Genomic DNA, 24,826 nt, shown 5'->3' on the forward strand with positions numbered 1-24,826 from the left:
AACACTACTTAGCAACAACTGCAAACATCCGTGTTACCAACATTCTTCTCATTCTAAATCCAAACCACAGCACTATACCAGCTACTAGGAAGACAATTAACTCTATCCCAGCTGAAACCAGGACAGGAGGCTATTGAATTAATGACAGAAATCAGGTTACACTGAAGGGATCAGAGGAATCTATTAAAATCTCCCCAGCCAATCCTCTGGTTTCAGTTAAGCTGGAGAATGAGATAATAGATTTTTTTAGTTGATAGTGGAGCCACACATTCTGTAGTAACTAGTTGTAAGGGGTCCTTAAGTAAAACTAAAATAAATGTTGTTGGTGCAACAGGGAAAAAGACCTTAAGACCATCTTTTAAATCTATGGAGTGTTCAATTGGTGATACTAAATTAACTCATGAATTTCCCTGTATGCCACAATGCCCCTTACCACAGCTTGGATGGCACATACTTTATAAGTTGCATGCACAACTAACCTTCTCTGAAGACTCCGTTCAGTTGCATATTCCTCCAGAGATGGGTTGGAAAGCCCAAATATGTTTAATAACTGAAAAGAATCCTGGTGAAGAAATGAATATTCCAGAAGAAGTACTAAATCCAGTTATACCTTTGGTATGGGCAAAGACACCCAGACAAACGAAGAATGTAATTGCAGTAATGACTGAACTTAAACTGGGTGCCCAGCCAGTAAGAAAAAGACAATAGCCTATTAAGCTAGAAGCCCAAAAGGGGCTTAGATAGGGGCTTTAGAACCTATGATAAGCTCCTTTTTGGAATATGGGCTGTTAAAAGAATGCCAATCAGAATACAATACTCCAATTTTACCTGTAAAAGAAACCTCGTTCTTCAGAGTATAGACTGGTACAGAATTTATGAGAAATGAATGCGAGGACAATAGATATCTACCCTGTGTTTCCGAATCCATACACTCTCCTTGCTTAACACTTATTTTACAGTGTTGGATTTTCCAGTGTTGGACACCTAAAAGATGCTTTCTTTTGTATTCCTGTGGATAAGGAAAACCAGACCATCTTTGCCTTTGAGTGGGAAAATCCAACTATAGGGTGAAAGAAGCAACTACGTTGGACTGTTCTTCCCCAAGGATTCAAGAATAGCCCCACCTTGTTCGGTAAAATACTGGCTAAAGAGCTAGAACAATGGCAAAGTGATAATGGTGCACCATGACTGTTTGATCACTATTGAACAGGTGTATTCCACTAGACATGGTCTGCAGGATGAACCCTTGCCTAATACGGAGTTGGAGCTATTTACTGATAGGACCAGTTTTGTATTGAAAGGAAGGCTAAAAGCTAGATATGCTGTGGTAACATCTACTCAAATTTTAGAAGCTAAATCTCTGTCTAATAACACTTCTGCCCAAAAGGCAGAATTGGTAGCATTAACACAAGCCTTGGAACTTGGCCAAGGAAAAAGAGTCAATATATATACTGATTCTAAGCATGCTTTTGGAGTGGTGCATGCACACGGAGCAATTTGGAAAGAAAGAGGACTTTCAACCTCGCAATGAACCCCAATTAAATATGGAGAAGAAATAACGAAACTTTTACAGGCAGTTCTTCAGCCAAAGGAAGCTGTAATAATGCATTATAAAGCCCAACAAAGAAGGAACAGTGATATTATAAAGGGAAATCGAAAAACAGATCAAGTGGCAAAGGAAGCAGCTTTAAAAGAGCCAAAATTTGAAGAAGCCTTAATTCCAGCACCTCATTTAGAATACTGCCTCCACAGTATACTGAGAAAGAAGATCAATTGGCAGAACAATTAGATTGTTCTAAAAGTGATCGGGGATGGCAGGTGACACCTTTAAAACAATTGCAATTTCTGAAAAGATGATGGAAATTCTACTTAAAAGATTGCATCAAGAAACACATTCAGGAGCACGTGCGTTGATATTGACTGCCAAAAGATATGTTATAGGACCAAAAATGAAAAATCTAGCAGATATTATAGTTAAAAGATGTACTGTTTGTTGTGCTAATAATCCAAAAATTATGAAGAAGTTTATAGAAGGAGTTATGAAACAAGGTATAACTCCTGGGGAATACTGGCAAATAGATTTTACATAACTACCAAGGTGTAATTTATACAAATACTTATTGGTGATAGTAGATAGCTTTTCTGGTTGGCCAGAGGCCTTTCCATGTTGTACTAACAAGGCTAGAGAAGTAATTAAGGCCTTATTAAAAGAAATTAGCCCTAGGTTTGGTATTCCAGAAGATATTTCTTCTAATAAAGGACCTCATTTTATTGCAGAAATAGTACAAGGAGTTTCTAGATTTTTGGGTATTAAATGGGATTTGCATACCCCTTGGAATCCACAGTCCAGTGGTAAAGTAATCTTGTAGAAATATGACAGAGACAACGGAGACAGGGCGGTTGAATAAAATCCTGCATGGATTTAGATTCGCCCTGACTGGATTGTTACAGAGTTTACTACAGAACCTAATCATTTTGGCTGATACAGTGATTTTTGTTTGTATTTTGTTTGGATGTCTTAAGAGTATCATTGTAAGGCAGGTATCTCAATTGTATGTATTAATGATAAGAGATAGAAAATGATACTTGTAGAAGTATATTAAGACTTCACGAGTCTCAAAGGGGGGAAATTGTTATCAATGAATATAATCAGGTAACATCTATTAATAACACTACCACCAAGCAGACTTTATTGCTGTAATAAACTATTTTGAAGGCTTTATTTATAGGATATATCAATATACAATCCTAAGTGGTGTTGGGACACATTAATAAAGGAAGACATACTACTTTGTGGAATTACATAATTCCAGAAAGTAGAGGTTAACTCTATGCACAAGAGCAGGCCCACTGAGGTCAACAGGATAACTATAAATTCATAAACTGCTCAGTTTTAAATTTTCAAGATATCTCTGTTTTCAAACTGAATTCCATTAGAGGGCTTTTGAATTCCAGATTTAATCTATCATTCCACATTTAATTTTTTAATTCAGCTCATGGAATTTGCATCATCACATACTGTAATCTTTCATTATACTTAATGCAGTTGTATCAGAAGACACTAAGGCTACAGACGCACAAAAAATTGCAGCTGACCTAAGGGAATGAAAAGCTGCAAATATGACGCAGTCTCTTGAACTGATAAAATTGCTTAGGCTGCACATGTTATTCTGGTTCTAGAGTAGAATAACTGCATTTTGGGGCAGAGAAAGACATAACCGCCTACCTATATGGGCTGTTACAAAGTCGTTATTTTCAGATTTTTGTCTTGTCCTTCCCTGTTCTGGAGCAATTGCATTTGTACAGGTATGGTCTAAAAAAAAAATATATGCCAGAACAGAGGCAGCAGAGAGTTCCTTTTCTATCTAAACATGATGGACACTGTGACCCAATTATGTATTTAAATTTATCTTGGCTGAGGAGTCATGTTGCCACACCAAATATGAAAGTATTGTTTACAAATAAGAACAAACCTAAGAAGGCTGTTACGTTATCTGTGCTCTTTGCAGTGTTTACCTCCAGGACAAAGTTGGCATGTGTATTATAACCAAGAAGCTCTGCTACTTTTGCCCTTATTGGAAGCAATTGCTGAAGAATTTTTGTGTTCTCCTAAAAAAGAAAGGAGGCAAATTTGTAAAGTGAAACCAGAAAACGCATGCTATCAAAACAATTACCTGAATAATATCTGTAATCATAAGAAATAACAAACATTTAAAATTAAACACTTTAAGATATAAATGTAGAGTAAGGTAAGTTTAGCTAGATTCTTATAATTTTTTTTTGTCACAGTATTTGATTGCCACTAGCTAGTTTTCTAGTCAGTCATTACTCTCCCTATTATCTTTTTTTATTAATCAAAATATAAATAATTTCTTTTTAGGATAATAACAAATCTTTGATGGTTGCAAAGAGTTTATTTCCTTTATCAATCATTTAAATGTGAAAGATAACAGGCAAATGGCTGACAGCAGGCTTAATTGCTAGTTAGTGGTGAAGGCAGACTGCAAAGCTATTGTGCCAACATTCAAAGCTTGTTTGCAAATTTGCCTCTTTTGCCACTGACAAAGGCAGTCAGAGAAAAAGCTCTGAAACACAAAAACCCCAGGCCCTGACCTAAATGCGTTGGAGGATACTTGAGAAGCTGAAAATGTAACTGTGTTAACCTCCTGTTCTGGAAAAGTGTGATTTCTCAGGGAAAAACGTTTTTTTTTCAAGCACTAGGTTTGATGATTGTCCCACAGTTTTAACAGCAAATCCCTTTAAGTGTGCTTACTTGCAGAGTTTTCAGTTCTTGGTGCCCTTTTATTCTATCTTGTACTCTTCACGTTTCCTAGCACTTCAAGTACAAAAGCTCAACTCTGCCATTGTTCTCTAATGAATGGTTGGTACAATTGCCTGAATGACGCTTCTTCTATCCTTTCCATACTTTTTCATTATTTTAGACCTATCTAGGTGCCTGGTCTCATCAGTATCTAACAAATTATTTGTGAAATTATTTCTTCTTTTTATATGGCATGTTTCTGGCTATTTTTCAGAAAATTAAATGAATCTTTTATAAAAATCAGTTTTTTTCTAAAAATCTAATTGAAATTCTTATCAATATGCAATGGGTTAATTTCACATTTAATCACCTGTATTTCATAATTAAAATGTGTGCTTAAATAACCCTTCTTATTCGGAAGAATCCCAAAGTACTACAGAAGCTACAGTCAGAAATCCTTCTCCAGGAGGAAAGTGCCAGTAAGCAGCTGCAGAGCACTGTAGGGAAATTTGGCAAAAGATCAAAATCCTATTTCTATTTACAGCACCACTGAAACTTTAAGATATGTACACACACAGAGGCAGATCATCAACTTCTACGGTCTTTAGACATCAGAATAAACTCGAGCAAGGAACAGTTAAAGATCACACTGATAAGTTTTGATTTCATAGTACTAGACAATATATAGAACTCAAATGTAACATTTGAATATGTAGCTCCATTTTTCAACTCTGTCATTACCCTGTAGAACAGTCAATATACGACATACCTCTTTGCACCTCGAGTTAAAGGCAGATTCCATTTTTCTCCTGGTTTCCGAAATGCAGCACTTCTTCATGACAGGAAAATAGTGGGGATACTTTAAAGTAATTTTATATTTGTTTTCCTCAGTCTTCTCTAAATTCTTAATAAAGTCATCAGGAAGGCCTTCTACAGAACACAATTTAATAAACAATGTTTACCAGAATTACCTACTCCCCTCTCTTTTTGTGAGATTGTTGCATTTGTTCTGCAGCAATCTAATTTGACGTCAGAAATCTCCATGGAAATATAATCCCTCTTTTTACAACTATTTACTAAAACTTTTTCAAATCACAACTAAGCAAAATAAAAAAAATATATATGTAAGGCTACCAGATAAAAACAGAATTTGACATAAAAAAAATTAAATCACTGGTTTTATTAAAGCACATTTTATGCCATACCCTTCAGATAATGAATCCCCAAATTCTCTGTTACATAAAATCTCTAGATCAGTTTAAATGATTGAAGTAGCTAAAATATATTGCCGGACAGAAAAGTTTTTCCAATAATTGCAATGAATATAATACACAGGAGATTGCCTAATGGTGGAGAACTCAGAAAAGAAGCAGAGAAGAGTAAAGTTAAAAAAAAGAAAAAAAAAGGTAGGACAGATATGCTAACTTGATGCATGGCAAACACTTCAAGAAGCACAAATCTATGAAGAAATCAAACACCTGCAAAGGGTAATTCTAAACTGACCTTGGTAAAGGATTAAAAAGGAAACAGTAAAGATTGGAAAACAGTCAGAGTTTCACTTGATCTAACCATTATTCACTGGGCCAAAAATGATTACTCCAGTAAAACTCCAAGGTTGAAGAAATGGGAAGACCAAGCATACTACTCACCAAGTTCTTCCTTAGAAAATAGAAGAAATGTGTTTTCCTCATTCAAGTTTTTGTTAAAGTCTATACACAGCTCACTCAATTTTTTCTTCATCGTCTTTATTTCCTGTATCGGGCATAAACTGAACTTAGTGGAAAAACAAAAATCAAACTTGCATTTACTATCCTCCACATGAATAGTATTTTACTTTTTCCAGCTAGGCTCTCTACTAGCCAACAATGATTACCAGCACTGAGCAAGTAACACACTGCAGGTAGTGTCATAATTCACTCTCCCTCAGCCTCCCTTTTATCATTCTTTTGGTCCTGAGCAATATCGTTGCCAATGAACCCTGGGTCCCAGCTATTGCTCTGACAACTTTTCAAATGTGTTCTCAACTCAGAGGGGATTGAACACATAAACACATTCTCTGAACAGCGTTATGTGCTACATTCAATTATTTTCTTTTATTTGAAAATCTTAAATTACAATTTTAAGTGTAAAAATATCCACTAAAATCAATAAGAATCAAGGGAGTAAAAATGCATGCAACCTATTGAAAAACACTCCTTTGGAGTTATATAAGCATGACAAAAAGAAGAGAATACTCACACAAGACAGGACCATTCCAAAACCTTTTTTATAATCCTGATATTCATCCACCTGAAACATTTTCTTATATATATCTCATAGCATGTCTCTACTCTTTGCTATCAAGTTCACATAAACACAGTAGTTACCAGTAGAAGAATACACACCAAATACAAAACTTGGCAGAGACTATGATTAGAAAAAAAATTACTTAAATGTAATTCAACTATTGTTTCCTTATAAAGTATTTCAAAACTCCTTTAGAGGCATCAGTTGCCCTTGAGCAACGCAAAATAAACAGGAAACTGTTCCCACTAACTGAAGATGTTGATGAAGAATGATTATTTTCTACAAAGGGTGAAGTGTATTCAAGAATCATAAATTGAGATTATTATACAACATCACTCAGAATTTAAAGATAATTATGTCAGCATCTCAGATGCTGACAATTTTACTTCATGATTTTCAGAAGTGACAAGTGCTTTTATATGCTTGGGTAAATCCTCTCTAAATGGAGCCAAAATTCTCAGCGTGGCTTGTGCTCCCTTTAAGCTACCTCAAGTATTTTTTAGTCAAAATGCTAAAATCCTGGACACATTTTACAACATTGGTTAATAACTGAAATTAAAATAGCTGTGTCTTTGTAACAGTTATACAAACTTCTGAAACTTGGACTCACAAGTAACATTATTGAGAGGTCTCTTGGCTAGGAATCTATCTAATTTAGGCATTCTCTGTAATCAGAATACATAACAAAAGTCTTCCAGATAGGCTGCTTCTAGTCCGGAAGTCTAAGAGAGGTGATGCATACCACCTCTATCCATTGAGTACTGTGGGTGTCTAACGGATTAACTTAAAACCCTTAAGGTGACTGAAGTTTAAAGGATGGATCTGGAACTAAGAACACTTAAGATTAGAGCAGTAATCAAGCAGGCCCAAAAGCTCGAAGTTCAAATATATGCTTGGTACAGCTATACAACCATAATTGCATCCCTTGGACAGTTTGTCACCTTTGCTTTATAAACTAATAGTTCATATTTACATTCTGCACTTCTTTAGGAAGATGGAGTCCATTTCTTTTTCCCACTTGAACTGATTTCTCCAGATATCTCTTTGTTTCAGGCTTTACATTTTCAAGATCGCAGGTTTGCTGAAATGATAGTACAGAATAACTGAATTTACAACATGGTGTAAGAAACATACCAAGCATTAAAAGGGTCTGAACAGAGTTGTTCTAAAGAACACCACCATAGTAAAAAAGGGACATCCCAGATTTTAGTGTGTAGGACTTGCCAAAAACAGTTACCTTATACAACAGTATTCTTATATTGATGTAGCATGGTTTAAAAATAATTTTCTTTTACCAAGTATCACAGCACATTTACATGCTGTCATAATGGCAAGCCCTTTTAGTTTACAGTACAGTGCACTCAAACTTTTCCTGTAGAGATAGCTTTCTTATACATACTTGAAGTAAATCAGTGCTATAAGGTAACACCGTACCTTAAAACTTAGAAGGATTAAAAACCCCCAAAAGATTAGATGTGTCACTGAAGGTCATCAGATGGCATAAAATTTGAGCATATACATCTTCTCTTTCATAAGAAATCAATCAGTGACAACAAATAGAATGGTATTTCTATGTCTGGTTATGCCATTAACAAAGATTCTTGAATGGTCATTTCCTAAAGCAATCAACATTAAGAGACAAGATACTGGTTGTAACAGACCATGGATCAGCCCGGTGAGGGTCTTCCTTCAAATGACTTCAGCATAACTGCTTAATTCAGAAACCTGTCATTTTGTTCCAAATTGAAAATAATGCTGCACACATTCTAATTTTTTTCCCCTCATCTAAAAGTGAACATTTAAAAAAAAAAATTAACTTACAGTACTTCTTAAAAAATGAATAATCTTCTTAATTTCACCTTCAAATATGAAGCTGTTGGAATTAGCTCTGACTTGTCTTAACAACTCTCTCATCAGCTTACCTACATACAATTAATTCTTGACTAGCACCTCTGAAAAGTAAGGAGGTTGAAACATGCAAATTCTATGAAAGAGTTACACAACTGTGTACAGCTGTCAACTAATGACCTGCCAGTGCAAATTACCTCTCTTCCTTAAACAGAAAAAATAAGAGACAGGAACCTAGTCGTATTCCAAGAGAAAATAAGAAAGAATAAAAGCTCTGAAATAGATATTTTCCCAACTGTCACTTAAAAATAATCCACACAACAACACATAAACAATGTCTACTCCCACCAGTGCCCCACAAATAGGATTACAAAAAAAAAAAAAAGTACCAGTGGAAATTGTTTTTTAGAACCATGAAAGAACTTCGAATGGTTTAGCTTTGTTTTCACTCTGCAAAGAGTCACAAGTCCCAGTAGCATTGTGCTACAGCAAGACTGCTAAGCACTAGTACAATTGTGCCTAAAACTTTTGTGCATATACCAATAGTCTATACACAAGAATTTCTAGGTCCAGTGAAAAAAAATGACAATCACTTCACTTTGATAAGCTAACTTTTCTAAAGCAATAGGCATATTTAACTTAGTTTCCGATACTAATAATTCCCATGAACGATGAATGTTTTTTCTTTTTAATATTATCTGTTGACAGGTAATTTTTAAAAGAATCCATAAACTCATGAGAGGATGATCTAATTACTATAGGTCATCACACAGCTAAAGTAAATGGTGACTTAGCCATGTGATTGCACAGAGTACCCTTCAGCATGGCTATAATTCTTTTGCAGCACTCACCCATCTTTTTTGTTTGTTTGTTTGTTTTTGTTTGGTTTTAAATAAAAGGATGTAAAAAGTGGAAATCTCTTTTGGGGAAGAAAGTGAGTGAAGAAAATCATGCCCTCTGTCCTCTCCAAGTCAAACCTCACATCTCCATCCTCATTTGTGATAACTGCATAAGGCAAGCCACACAGAATATTTCCCAACACAAAGATAAAAGAATGCTATTACTCTACTCCCTACAACACTCAGGCTTCCTGCTCTGCTTCTGGCAAAGAATACTCCCTTTATGCTACCAAGCACTGCTTGGAGTATATTTATGCTAGGAGCATCAATGCTGTGATATTGAGTACAAAAATATTTGTAACAATCAGAATTTTCAAATATTGCTTTTCCACAGGACAACACACAATTCCAGGGTTCTTTTTTATGACCTAAGGCTAGTGTGATAGAAAAAACAGGACTGCAAAATGGTAGAAGTGAAAAATGCAGATACAGTCACTACATTAACATTTATATTGTGCTAACTGTGCTGCAAGGCTGAAAACCAGAATGGCTGAGAAAAAAATTTGAGTATAAACTCTATAAAAAGACACTGGTTTTATTACAGTCACAGTTAAGGACGGAGGATTGTGAAGTGTCACTGACTTATTCAGGTATTGTGTGGGATCTCCCAGCCCCTCCATTGGGCACATGGAACTGTCATCTCCTGGGCCCAAACCTAGCAAAGACTTTAGGCAGAAGGGAATTCACAAACACTAATTTTAAGTCCTTAAATGCAATGAATATTAGCTCCTTCTAAAGCTAAGAAAGAGAAGGATTCTTTTAGGAAAAAGGAGGAAAAAAATAAGTTAGTATTCTTCATCTTTCTTTTGATGACTACACATCTCTCCATACACTTCAAAAGAAATCAATGTTAAATAGCTTCTAGTCTTAATATTAGCCTTTGTAAAGTTTATCTGCATCACAGACATGCTTAAGATAAGGGTGACACACATTAAAAAAGACCTGTCAGGTCTTTAAGGATAAGCAAGCATATAAACCCTCATAGGTGCAGGAACCAAGGGTGTTCTGTGGTCATCTCTGAATTTCAGTCTGGTCAGGATGGTCTATGTCATCCGGTGTTTCTTTGATGAACAATTTCCGCAACAGAAGTGCTAATTTCGAATATACTACACACGCAAAATTTTAGAACTTTCCAAAAGTTTTAGGATGGTCATCGTTGATGATTTTCTATACCATTTTGTACTTGTTTTGGACAACCATGCTACCTTATTCCATGAAGAAATCTTCAGGCAGAGTAAGAAACAAAACCTACTTAGAATATCATGAACAAAAACTGCAGCAGCTGTTTACATCAGGCTGAGTTTCCTGAGGGCATGTGGGTGGAGAAGGTTAGCAACATTCTTAAGCATGCCTCTGCTAGCCAACATGTGCAGATGTTAGGAGTAATAAAATTTAAAATTATAGTTTCCGTACCAAATTCACCTTTATTCCAAGTTTCAGACCCCAAAATAAAAGTTTTCTAAAGAAAGATCTGAAGCATATTGAACAACATAAATTTATGCAGGAATTTGTTCCCCTAATGTGTGGAGAAAAGAAAGAGACTAGATTATTTTCAGGTTTGTTTGGTTGGTTGGGTTTTTTTAATTAAATATAAAAACCTCACACATCTTCCACTACCAACAGGTCTTAAATAAAGCAGAAATTAGAAAGAATACTAAACAGTTGTTAACTTAGAAAAGTGTAGTCCTTGTTAAAGGGAGCAAAAACATTCAGGATGTCACTGTGATCAAGCAGATTTAATCATCTTTTAGTGGACTGACTGTATTATAAATAACATGGGAGTGTGACAGCCCTCATTCTCCTCACCACATTTTAATCTGGCCCCTGTGCTGGATCATGAAACTGAATTCATATACCTGAACTATTAAATCCTCAGTGAAGCCATGAAAAACCTGATTTAATCAAAATGTTTTGCTGGCTTATTTAAACTGATAAAATTATTTCAGCAAAACATTTCTGGTTTTGGAAGTCTCTTTTTTTTTATGGGCTCCTGGAACCTGACTTTTCACCTAAGAATTTCTAACAGGAGAAGGCATTAGAAATTTAGCAAAAATTAACAAGAAGTTTGTCATTTGGAAATAGAAAGAGCTGATCAGTCCGGCACTATTGGCAATTTCACATCTGTTCTACAGCAAAAAATGCTACTACTTTCATAGTTATTACAAAGTTGATACATGCTTAGAGGTTGCATCTCTGGAAAACTAATACTAAAACATGCTTGCATGCTGAGTTAGGCCAAGAAAAATCTCTGAAAAAAATTAAATGGAGATTTAAGCAACTATTGTAACTGTTATGAAACCAAGTATTGCTGCAAAGGAAAATGAAGTAGGAAAGCACCAAATGAAAAAGATGTTAAAAAAAAAAAGATTCTAAGAAAGTAACACTAGGGAGTAACAGCAATCAGTTTTCACTAGCTACTATCAGAAATTCCTGTAAACTAAAAACAGATAGATACACAGATATGGCAGATTAGTCCTAAAGGTATCCATGTATACTGTACTGGAGAATGGGGAAAATCATAGCAAATAATAAATAAATATAAACCTTTTTAATTATTAGCAACAGAGCAGGGGAAAAAAAAAATCAACATAAGGCACGGGGCGAGAGGGAGAAATCAACATAAGGCACTATCTGCCAACACACAACAGAAGGTCCTCAAAATGGGGCTATTAAATACCTCCACAAACACAGAAACACCACCACCCAGCCAGAAAAGAACACTTCAAAATACACCTAGAAAACACAGCAATAGAAGACAATGGTATTGAAGGCATTTTAATAAGGTGCTGCAAATATTATTCTGTTTCCCAGTCAATGCTGCAAAAAGCACAGACAACAACTCCAAGAAATAGGGATCCAATATATTATCAGCATCACAAGAAGGTTAAAAATCGATGGGGTTGAAAGAAGATTCACCTCCAAAGCACAGACAAATGTACATATTTTAGTTTTCACATCAGATAACTCCCTTGCATTATCTTTAAATTACACTTTTGGAAAATTATTACTAAATGTCACTAGATGCATTTGAACAAAAACAAATGTTCTTCCTGTTTGAGCTACAAAATAAACTGTCTGAATGAGGAATACAAGATACCTGTATGTGCTCAATTAGAAGAGACGCTGAACAGAAACACAAAAGGGATAGAAGCTAGTTTAACATATCTTTTGGCTTAGTTTTATTTTGAGGCTTATGCAACATGAGGTGTATACAATGTAGCTGTCTATGATTAGCAGATCAAAAGAGGTAATTTTGGGGGTCACTCCCAGTTATATGTTCTCATTAACTTTCATAACTTAAAACTCAACTTTAAAATTTCAAATTCTCCACTACTTCAATAAAGCACAATTTTGGACACCAATTCAAAAGCAGTGAGCCAACCTAAATACATTGCTATATTGCCTCTTTTCTTCCTCACACATTGGTGATGCTCTGGGCAAACCAGTTCAGGGAGCTCAGCCAGCAGAAACTATGTTTTATTTTTCCTGATGAGCTTACTTCTGCTAGCTTAGCTTCCTTGTACCAGCTTATTGGAAGATTAGACAAAAGTCAAAGCTATTGCAATGGAGAGAAAGGATATGCACACTTAGACATGAGACACAAAGAGTGGGAGCACCAAGTTACACTGGCTTAAGTTTTTGTGGAACCAGAGCCTTTTTGTACAGCTGTGTCCCACTGGAAAGATTTGACTGGTATAGACACAAGGGAAACACACACAGTGATGGGGATCTTGAAAAGTGCTGTGGATACTAACTTCTTTAGAGAAAAGTTTTTCACTGCTGGAATTTTATCTACATTTCCACAAGTTATGCAGATATCATTGTGATTTACCTGCAAATAAACAATCTTCTGAAACACATCTTCTCTCATGCTCATCTCCACATCAAAATTAGAAAGCTTTTTGTCAGCCTCTGTACTTGCTAAGCGTACCTCTTTGTCAGGTGAGACATGCTGGGGAAAATCCAACATGCTTCTTTCCACTGTTTAAATAAAAAGCAATGAACACTTACACAAAAGGCTAGAAATGCTTCAAGGATAAGGAACTTCCCCCCCCTTCTGACATTTATAGGAGACATAAGAAACAAGTACCCAAAGCAACCTGACACTTCAGATCAGGCTTGAAGCAAATAAAGTGATTACAGATAATATAAAAATGAATAGGTGAAAGGACAAAACCGCACATCATTATAACAAACATTTTACAGACACTATCTATTACCCAAGCCTAATTATCTCATCTTCTTTATTCTACAAAATCAACTGAAAGGTATATAAATATAATACATAATTTTTGAAAGATGAACCACTTGTAATTGAAGACCGACATTGTTTCATGGCTGGCACAGATGCTTCCATGTTAGCATTTCAAGTGAAAAGCTCTGAATCTTTCAAACAGGCCCATGTGTCCTGAAGTTATCTTTACATTGTTATGAGAACGGTGTCAAATCCCCATCTTCTCTTCTGTGTTTAAGAAGAGCGAATAAAGCAAAGATAGAAGATGCTGTCTATGTATTCGGAACTTCTAGAGATCAGAAGCTGAGTAATACTACTTTTTTAGAATACACTTCTAAGATTAAGTAAATCCTTGCTTATTAAAGGAATATTGCATCTTATAATGACATTGAATAGAAATGCTAAAATAGAAATGAATCATCATGACTTAGTTGAATTAACTTAATTCAAAACCAATTATAATTTCATTCCCCCTCACCTTCCCAAAAGCACATTTTAGAGAAACAACATTTCTAGGATGATTTAGAGCTTTGTAATTTCATGCAATCTGAAGTTGGTTTATCAAACCCTGAGATACTCTCAGCCCTTCAGATACCTTTGGAATGCACACATGGGCATATGTTTCTTGTTAAAGTCCATAGGAAACTGGCCCCCAAACGCCCCGCTGCTGTCCTCATGCCAAGATGTTTCAAAATTATGAAGTGGGTTTTGGCAGCTTCCAAGTGAAATGTAAGGCCTGTGTCTTTTCAGATAATACGTTTCACTTACTGGGGGAGGTCTGTCATGTACATGTGAAAAGGACACACAGGCCTTAAAGATCCAAGGTTCTAATGGAAGTCTTGCTGTGGTAATACATCCTTATCATATGCCATGGGCTCTTTCACAGGTAAGTCATGCTAATTTCACATACAGCTTTGAAGATTAGCATTAAAAGCTTACATATGACCCACTACTGCAATAGCACATAAAGAAAAAAAGTACATCTTGGTAGATGCAAGTCTTGGTGGCTATGCTGAGAGGCTGATGGCTGCTATTTGCTGAATCAAACATAGATTTTCCTTCTAATTTAATTTAAACCAGAGTTTTATACCTTGGTGAAAAGGCTTACAATAATTATACCAAATACATTGGTATAACTAAAACTGAATCTGACAGGAAGCTGTTTCAGTGAAGATTACTCAGTCTTTCTGCCAGTATCAATTCTGGTCAATTCACTGAATGTGCCTAAACTGTAATTCTAAGTATGTGAAAGCCAGACTAATATTACAGTACAATCACTTGAGCTGCAGGCTGCTCTTTATTGCTAGGCAAAGACTTTGTTCCAAGCCAAGCTAGCTGTTTTCAGCGCTTATGTTGCTACTGCAGATTTTTTTAGAGGATTTAAGAGAACTTGACATTTTATTACACTGACTACTTTTTGAGGGTCATGCAGTCACCATCTGATAGGTTTTCCAAAACAAAGCTACCCAAGACACACTTACATTTTTCTTATCTCCTCTGACTGACAGCTATTAACAAATTAACTGAATGACCTGTGTTTGACCATTAAACTCCAGCCATGTATTGGTAGGTCTTGATAATTCATCCAGAACAATCTAGATGTGACTGCATGACCAACACTTCTCCCTGGATTCTTCAAGGCCTTGCAGGCCATAATATAAAAGTGAGCAAGTAAAGCAGTCTTCCCCCATTCTCAACCGTCACATTTTCTCCAGTAGGAGCTCATCAACCTTTCTATTGTTCCATTTGACTTGCTTGTCTCAGATTCTGCAGCATCTGAAAAAACCACTGCGTATCAGGTTCATACACACCACAGATTCTGTAGTCTACACTGTTGCACATTGTGCCCTAGCGGTTGTACACAGCTGGAAAAGAAAAATGTAACTGTGTGGAGCTTCACGTGCAAAAAGAAAATAGGTGACCAATGCAGTTCTCTGGATGCGTCAAAGCAATCAACAGCACAGTTTTGCTAATCCTTGTTTTTGTCTCTAGAATAAAGCAGCAGGACTTTGTAGCTGATCATGTTACATATTGCTGAGAGGTCCTGAAAGGTTATTATGACCAGAGGACCCTTGAGAGGCCCCTACACATTCTACATGAGAACTGCATGGATCAGAACTGTAAGTAAAAACTATCTTTCCTCAATGTTTAAGTGCAGATGAAATGCCGTATAGAAAGAACCACAGAAAAAGTACACTAACCTGCATATTCCACCTCTATATCTGCCAAGGCCCGTACAGTATTTTCATGTGTTACTTCTCCAATATCAAGCATCCCAACACTGTCATATACATGCTTTGTCTTCCTGATTAGTTCTTCTGTTCTTGTTCTAATTTGCTCTGGTGACAGGTCCCATCTCAAAAGGTTTCGGCCTGCTGCTATGTATGAAGAAGCCTTGAGCTGGCTAGTAATTTCTGCTCCTAATGTCATTGTCAACACAAGCCGGGGCCCAACGGACCTGAAAGTATAAAAATGATCTTTGCATAGCAATTTTCTAGTTCAAGAGGTAGTTTACAGTATTTAAATATTTAAAATATTTAAATATTTAAAAAATATTTAAATATTTAAAAAAAAGGTGAGAGACCTTTAATAATTACAGAATATTTTTAGAAGCAAGAATAAAGTCCTTTTAGAGCCATAACTTGTTCAGCAGGACCATACACAGTCGTTACCCTTATCAATTAAGTCTATTTAAATAAATCAGATGTCTGTCTTGTACCTTTTCTATCTAGAGGATGACTAAGTGTGGACAGGGAGAAAAACTTTGGTATTGACAAAACCAGACAGAGTTACTATTCAATCTTCTAAGAAAAACAGAATTACAGTTACTGAAACTTTACAGAAACAGACTTTGCATTTTTGAAATAAGGAATAAAACCGACATAGTGATTTCTAGATTATTAAGAACAAGAACTGCAAAGATGTATAAAACAAGACATAAAAAAAAAAGTCATGTTCATTATAACAAATAGTTTTATATTTATACAGGATGTCTACCACACAGTCAGCCATGGGAGGAAAACTTCTAATTGTTACTTACTTGAAAATGTATTCCTTTAATTGTTGTGGATTTTAAACAGACAGTTTCACACTATTGCCAGAAGAGGTACATAAGTTTACTGTAATTTATGTACTATTAATCCTGATTATATAAATCAACTATATTTCAGCTTTAGCTAGCAGAAAAGTTTACATATGTAACTGATATTACCCAATCAATGGCTGCTTTTCACTAATCTTTTTTACATTATTAAAAAAAAAAAGAAAAAAAAAAGAAAGAGACTTGGAGCCATGAGGGCTTCAGAAATACAGGCTTCTACCCTCCCACCCCAACAAACGAGCACTCAACTTGGTTGTATAAAGGAGAAGGATACAGACTCAGGTAACTGACTGAAGTGGGGCTAATAGAAACCCACACAGTCAACAAGATGTCCACCTGGTCACTACATTAATAGCTCAAGTTATATATGAAGTAGTTGCTGAGGAAGATAATTTGATAGTAATTAAAAGACAGCTGGCATTCAAGCAGTAAAGCTTGCTGCAATGTTTAGTATCATAGAAAGATCATATGAGCATCATAGGAGGATCTCTGGTTGGCAGAGACTTTCTATCTGCCTCCCTATTTCCCTAGTCACATAGTCTAAAAAAAAAATAATTAAAAAAATATCACATGTTCTTACGGTAATAATGACAAAATTTTCAACCATAACTAAAGAGATACAAGAACACACACAGAGCTTGCCACTAAAAGGGATGTTTACCTCACACTATTGTATACCAAATACCTTTTTCTCCAACGCTAGCCACTGTACTTGTACTAATTTTATTGCAAAACCAGTCTGGTATGTGCATAAGTGCCCAGATAGGTTTTGGCATACAACGCAGGGAGCACGCATAAAAGGATAGGCAATTTTAGCCTGAAGGAAGAACAAAGCAGAAGAGTGAAATGCCAACAATCCAAAGAGAGCTGCACACAGGACTTCTGTCTGAAGGCAAGACTTTTTGTTAAAAGGCTTACTCATCTATAGGAGGAATTCTCTAGAAATAACCTAGCCAAAACTATTTTTATGCAAGACAAAAATGAAAGACAACACTTCATAGAATCATAGAATGGTGTGGGTTGGAAGGGACCTTAAAGATCACCAAGTTCCAACCCCCCTGCCATTGGCAGGGACACCTTCTACTAGACCAGGTTGCTCAAAGCCCCATTCAACCTGCCCTTGAACACTTCCAAGGATGAGGCATCCACAACTTCTCTGGGCAACCTGTTCCAGTGCCTCACCACCCTCACAGTGAAGAACTTCTTCCTCATATCTAATCTAAATCTACCCTCTTCCAGTTTGAAGCCATTACCCCTTGTCCTGTCAGCACATGCCCTTGTAAAAAGTCCCTCTCCAGCTTTCTTGTAGGCCCCCTTTACGTACTAGAAGGCTGCTATAAGGTGTCCCTGGAGCCTTCTCTTCTCCAGGCTGAACAACCCCAACTCTCTCAGCCTGTCTTGACAGGAGAGGTGCTCCAGCCCTCTAATCATCTTCACGGCCCTCATCTGGACTCACTTGAACAGGTCCTGTCTTTCCTGTACTGAGGACTCAAGCTGGATGCAGTGCTCCAGCTGGAGTCTCAGGAGAGCAGGGTTGAGGGGCAGAATCACCTCCCTCGACCTGCTGGTCATGCTTCTTTTGATGCAGCCCAGTATATGGGTGGCATTTTCATCTACACTTTACGTTGAGAATTTTTTTTTCCTTGTTACCACAGTTTCTTCAAATCCTCCCAAACCAGTGTGGGCGAGAGGTTTACTTTTCCCTTCTACTGACTTACAGAAATATCAATGTCCAGCAAATTGATGATTTAACTCTGAAAATGAATCCTGAATAAAGAATATTTCTTCCGCCTCTGTTCTGCCTCTCTGATACCGACTCAGTTCTGACATTAATGCCTTAGTAGCTTCTCCATTGGACTACTGAAACTTCAAATCTCAGTTAGAAGTTTTTGATAAATGAAGCTGCTTTCATGAAAGCAAAATGTTAAGTATTAGCATTCTGAGAATGCATGTTTCCCACCTCCCAAAACCACTGAATTCTACCCTGAATCTACAAATCCTTTAAAGAACAGTACTTCATTAAGTCACAAACAGCTTCCCACTGGACTGCCCTATGTCTAGTTTTTCCACACATTGCTAGCACAGCTCTTGTACAACCTCATGGGAGCTGAAGGGGAACCTCATCAAAAAGAGGTTCAAGGCTCTGAACTCTACACCCCACCCCTCCCCAAGAACATAAAAAAGAATATAAAATGTGCCAAATTAAGGTACAAATAAAGTAAAATAGAATCAAAGGAAAAAAACCAGCCTGAACAACATAAAAGCTGACAACTATGCTAAAGTGCAGGATATGAAGCAGATACCTCCTTTTTAAAGGGAACCTACAACTTTCTGTCATTCATTACCTTGACCTAGACATGCAGAAAACACAGCCCTGACACTGACCAACTACATATTGTCAGAAACAAACACTAAAACACTCAAAGCACCAACAGATTATATCAATTTCAGCCTGTTCAACAAGTTTAAGCAGTAATTAAAGTTGGACTGATTTCATGAACTTGAATGTAGGCTCCCTGATTACCACAGAGCACTACTTTTAAATACCAAAGAAAGATGCCACCTGATTTTCTTAGTATGTTGGCTAGTTGCATTGAGGAATACACACACAGATTTGCCAGGTGCATAAATGATTGCCATAAATGCCAGCAAGTTGTCTATCTGTTAGAAACAGGAAAACACAGAACTGTCTGGTTTTGAAATGCTGATACTTGTATCCTCCTGCTGATACAAGGAAGCAGTCATTTATGTAGATTAACAAAGGCACTACAAACTCAGAAAGACCTGCAAGTCTTTCTAATTGCCCAAACGAAGGTGGGCCTTCAAAGCCTGTAATGTAACATTTCACATAAAACCAATCACTACATGCAATTCTTCAATTAACCATTTACTGATATGTGTTGTTACCTTGCTACCAGTCAATTAGATTGTACTTAGGGCCTATGCAACTAACATCAGATTAATAAAAGACAATGTACAAGCACAAGTGAAATCTTGGCAATTTATTTCATGGCTTAGTATTTCATATTGTTTCTCTACATAAAACTTTAAATAAATAAATTCCCCAAACTCCATGTATCATACTGCAATAAAATTGGTAATTTACTAACTATTAACAATGCCAAAATTAAAGATTAAATAGACTATAAAGAAACAAGAAGGAAGAGTATAGCTAAGATAGTATGACTGTTTAAAAAAAATGCCCTGCAACTAGTCTTGACATGTTATTAGAGGCAAAACATTAAAGTAAATTTTAACACTGTGGGAAACTTCAACTTCCCGGATATAAACTGGAAAAGAAGGCCAACTGGCCTCTGTTGGCAACTTGCGGTCACCTTTTTCTTGGGCAAGTCCTATGGCATCTCATAATGTCAGTGGAATGACATATGGGGCAGACTGAAATACATTATGCATTTGTGCACTGCTTCATCCATCTAGAAGTTCAGTAGGAAAGGCACACAAGGTTTGGTTTGGACTTTCAGCTACAACAGAGTATTACAGCAGCAGCTGTTCTTACAAATTACGGTATTAATCTGCCAATCCCCAAAGCAGTAAGAATGATAATTTCTACCAAAAGCAGTGTAAGTTTAGTAACAACTTAAAGCTTAGTAGCTACTTCTAAAAGAGGATTTTTAAGAAAAAAAAAAAAAAGCTTCTAAGTTACAGACTACAATTGTTGTTATTTTTGCTAGAATGCCAGGTAATTTATTTTACCAACAATTCTGCAATTTGATTACTTGCTGCTTCTGGAAAATATAAATTTGATTTGATTTTAGAAAGGAGAAGGACCTTTACAATACTACGATACCACAGCAATAGAGTGGCCAACATAACTGCTGCAAAGACAAAGAAAGCAATTGAATTTACAGACTGATTTTTAACTTGTGCAGTATTTTAAACGTATTAAACATTTATGTAAGTCTGGTTTTGTTTAGAACCATTTTTCGTGACTGGTACACACCCAGCAACCATTTGTTGGTGTGTTCCATTGACGGTACTAAAATAAGAAACCCACAATCTATGAAGTAGAAGCAGCAAAGGGTAATAGCAGCTTTAGAAAATACAAACACAAAAACCTGCAAGCTTGTCCACAATCTGGTCCTACTACTGATAATCACTTTATGATACAGTCAAGATTTAAGCCTGCTGTCTCATTTAACTCTGATTACATATTGATAGCTATGACTCCATCCAAAATTCTTTAATGGTACTTCCAGTTTGCAAATTAATCTTCACCTAAACAGTATTAGTTACAATGACAAGTATAATTTTACACAATAAAGCGTATTAACAAGTGTATTTCTGGAAAATATATATACAGACCAGTTTACTGTACTTGCTAATAGATCTGACAGTTCCATGTAGCCACACAAAAATTGGAGTATATCACCTTCATGTAGGACGGAAAACTATATTCGCTGCTGACAAAAGAACAGGGATAACAGCTTCAGGAGTAAAGTGGGAGCCAAGATTTTAAAAAAGAATATAGAGAGAAAGACAGAGAGGGGCGGCATCTCAAATTCAGGTAACTTAGTCATCTTCTAGTTTTTTAATACTCTAAGGGCAAATAAATACAATCTTTTCTTGCTGCACCTTACATATACTTCAGGGGACATTCCTATGGATATAAGCAAGAGCAGATTTGCAAATCACTACAAACACAGTGAACAACTTTTTCAATCAGTAATTTACTGTATAAATCTTTGTAAAAGCTGCCAATTTAAAATTAATAACAACAGTAAGACCATTTTGGTCTTTCTATTTTTTGAAACAGCAGATCTGAGTTAAACAACACTTCCTAGTCTTACAGGCTGCAGGAGAAGCAGGGCTGCCTGCTGGAAGCCAGCAAGACCATATTCATCAGGTAGCTGCAATCAACACTCACAGCGTGCCAGTGTTTTGACTCCACCTAGTGGCCTTGTTAAAAAAAAAACAACAAACCAACAACAAAACCCCCCAAACTAGACATGTCCCATTAAGACAATATAAAAACTGGCAGTTTGCCTCTGGACAATTATTTAGTACTTGAATAATATGCCATATGTTGGCATTTCTCTGAAAGTAAGACTCAAGTGCTACCAAACATATATAAATGATAGCAGACAAGCATGGTTTAAGCAAAGCTTTAAAACAGTAAAGCCTCATATGGAATGGATTACTTTTTTTTTCTTTATATGAAGAAGTTAAAAAGCATTTCAGAAACAAACCACAATGAGTATTCAGCAGCATCTAACAATCTAAGATACACTGCAGTCAGTCTGTGTTCTCAGGATAGATTTTAAAACAGAAATTTATTAAGCTAAAGTCTTCGTGCAGAGATCCTTAATTCTTGCTTGAGTTTTAAATATATCTCCATATTGTTTCACTTTTGACTCACAGTTTCAGACAAGAAGTAATTGTATATTTTATAGTAAAGCGAGGACAAAATCAAGGAAAGTAAGCAGAGGACTGAGTAACCCAAGGCAAAAACACGAATGGGAGGGAAAAAAAAACCAAGACAGAACAAGGAAAGTACAGTTAAACAGCTCAAAGCTAACCACAGGGCAGCATCACTCCAACTGAGCCAAAGGAATGAGGCTATAGCCCCACAATATAAGTTATCACTTTTTCCTGCTGGACAAACACATCTGAATTCTTTGTTACACCTCGCTTCTCAGTCCTTTCATCTGTTTGGCTCTTGACAGTGTATGGAAAAGTGAATACATGCCTTGAATTCCTCAGCCATTTTCCTCAGAAAAGTGTTTGGCACAGACAGCTCTCACTATAGCAAGATGATAGCATGTTTAGTACTTCCTAATTTAAAGCTCCATAACTGCCATTAGAAACTGTTTTTTTTTTTTTCCCTCAAGTTGCATTTGAAGGAATAGCAGAAAATCCAGTGCCTTTTAACACTAAACCATTAATTTTGTCACTACACCTTTCAGAAAAAAAGCGTTCTCTGCAACTTAATTCACTGTACACTCGACATTGATTATACTCCTGCAATAGATATTCTCTTAGCTCTTCAGATCAATGTGAGCAAGTAAAAAAACCTACAAGTTATACAAACATTTTAAAATCTTTATTGATACATACATTACCCTCAGTGCTTCTTTTATGGCCTTACTATCTGGCAACCAATGTTTACTGGTTTCTCTGATAGAATTAACATCAACAGCAAAGTAATTGAAAAAGGCACTCCTTGGCAACTAACACAAAATCCAGACCTTAAGTAGGAACTCATACATGTGCATAACATGTTAAAATTTACTTACATCCTCTCCCCTTTCCCCCAGGCCCTTCCAACTTTAAACAAAAGGAATTTGGAAACTGGTCTGATTGACATTCATAAGAGGAGGTGATTTCCTCCACACAGTAATCTGGAGTGGAACACATTGAAGGGTCAGGGTACTGTTTCTGCAGAGTGTCTGATCTCTAAAATTATGGTATCCGTGGTTCTAGGAAAAAAACCCACCCAAACAACCAAGCAAACCCAAACCAAACCCCAAAATTACTAGGGCTGCTAAACTAGGCTTCAAACCCATTCTGTGAACTGAATTCATTCTGTGTCACAGAAAACCTCCATCACAGCACAACTTGCTTGGAGGATCTTAGGAAGAAGTTGAGAGATTTTTCAACATTTGCACACAGACTGTAAGCGTACTGCACTGAACTTATTGCAGGAGGTGCTCATTAAGGTTATCTTACTGTTCCATCAGGTGAACCATGGAAACACAGTGGAAAAAATACTGCTTTTAAGGCCCTACAGCGCTCTCAGGTGCTGCTGCATAAGCATCTATCATATGTCTATCATGCCAGCAATATAAACAGCAAGTAAAGTGCAAACACCACACTCTATGACTGTCAGAATAGTTCAGTACTTGAAAGCAGTAAGCTAATGCATGAAAAACTTTCTTGTTGACTCCAGCTAAAAAAGAAGTGGTGCTGCAGGACAGAGAAAAATATTGAGGAGGGCCTGTAAACACAAAAGGTTTCTTTGATATACACCCACAGTTAATCAGTTCAGCTTGCACCATTGAAATACTCTTTGATTTCCTACTGAATCTTAAGTCTCATACAGTCAAAGCGATGAGAAATGTTCTTTGCCATCACTAGTTAGTTAGTTGGAAAACTATGCTTTCATGGCAGATGATGACCTAATCTCACTTACTTGCACCATTTTAAGTCACTGTTCTTCTTGGGAAAAGTGCATTATAGCATGCTGTGATTGTTTCAATGCTTGCAAAATCCCAAACAGCGCTCTGTGCTACAGTGTGCCTGCTCAACACCACAAACTAGGCAAGCAAATGAAGCCTGCTTTCTGCTCTGGCTTTTGAGTGAATAGCAACTTAACAACACTTGAGTCCTTCCCAGGCTGGTTCCAGTCTACGTGAAAGATTGTTCCAGCATGATGAGTATGGCCAAGAACTTCACTCATTTAACACTCTACAGCAGAAATAAAGTGTCTCTGTTAAAGACAGAACTCTTAGAGAAGGTATGATGAACACACACACACACAATCGTATTTTGGTCAGACAAGTGTAATTCCACCCATCCTCACCTCGCCCCCCTAATCTAATTACATATAACATGTACTGGAAAAGACTCTCCTTTACAGATGGAAATCTAGACTCACAAATCTATTGGAATTTTTTGAAGTCACAATAGACAGAGATCAGTTAATATAATCTCTTTGATTTCCAAAGACCAAAAGATCCTAAAGAAACCATGCTGCTGTATGATGAGAAGGGAGATTCTATTACGGATAAATGGTTAAAAGCTAGGAAATAAACAGAAATGGCTGCTCACTTTTCTGAATGCAACTAGGTGACCAGTGGAGCCCTGCAGAGTTCCATGCTGTGTTCTGTATTCTTTCATATATTTATACCTCATCTATAAGAGGGTGGTATTAATGAAGTGACAAAATTTACTGATGATAATGTAGTGTACTAAAGGCAGCCACAAAGAGGTGTGAAAGAATGTCACAACACTGAGTAAAGTTTAAAGCCACTAACAAGGTGAATTTCAGTCTTAATAAATGTGAAGTGACACACACTTCTGACTTTTTATACATAGTGATGAGCTGTGAGCTGATCTAATCATTCAGGAGACATAACAGTTTAACAAAAACATCAGCCAAAAAGCAGCTGAAAAGAAGGAAACGATAGGATTTAGTAAAGGTGGAGCAGAGAACAAGACACAGAGATCCATTATACCAC

At 36.5% G+C, this 24,826-nt stretch overlaps 1 protein-coding gene across 2 annotated transcripts in view; it reads right to left on the minus strand.

Moving 5' to 3' along the window:
• The window catches only part of NLN (neurolysin), a 54,675-nt gene that overhangs the window by 26,454 nt on the left and 3,395 nt on the right, over positions 1-24,826 (minus strand). For both annotated transcript variants that reach the window (XM_049795362.1, XM_049795363.1), the window contains exons 2-7: positions 15,730-15,986; positions 13,127-13,275; positions 7,521-7,628; positions 5,911-6,013; positions 5,031-5,191; positions 3,474-3,609 (exon numbers count right to left, since the gene is read on the minus strand). In XM_049795362.1, the coding sequence (XP_049651319.1) occupies positions 3,474-3,609; positions 5,031-5,191; positions 5,911-6,013; positions 7,521-7,628; positions 13,127-13,275; positions 15,730-15,986 (914 nt within the window). The remainder of the gene's footprint in view (positions 1-3,473; positions 3,610-5,030; positions 5,192-5,910; positions 6,014-7,520; positions 7,629-13,126; positions 13,276-15,729; positions 15,987-24,826) is intronic.

The sequence above is a fragment of the Accipiter gentilis genome, chromosome Z (assembly GCF_929443795.1).
Source record: "Accipiter gentilis chromosome Z, bAccGen1.1, whole genome shotgun sequence".
Taxonomy (NCBI): Eukaryota; Metazoa; Chordata; class Aves; order Accipitriformes; family Accipitridae; genus Astur; species Astur gentilis.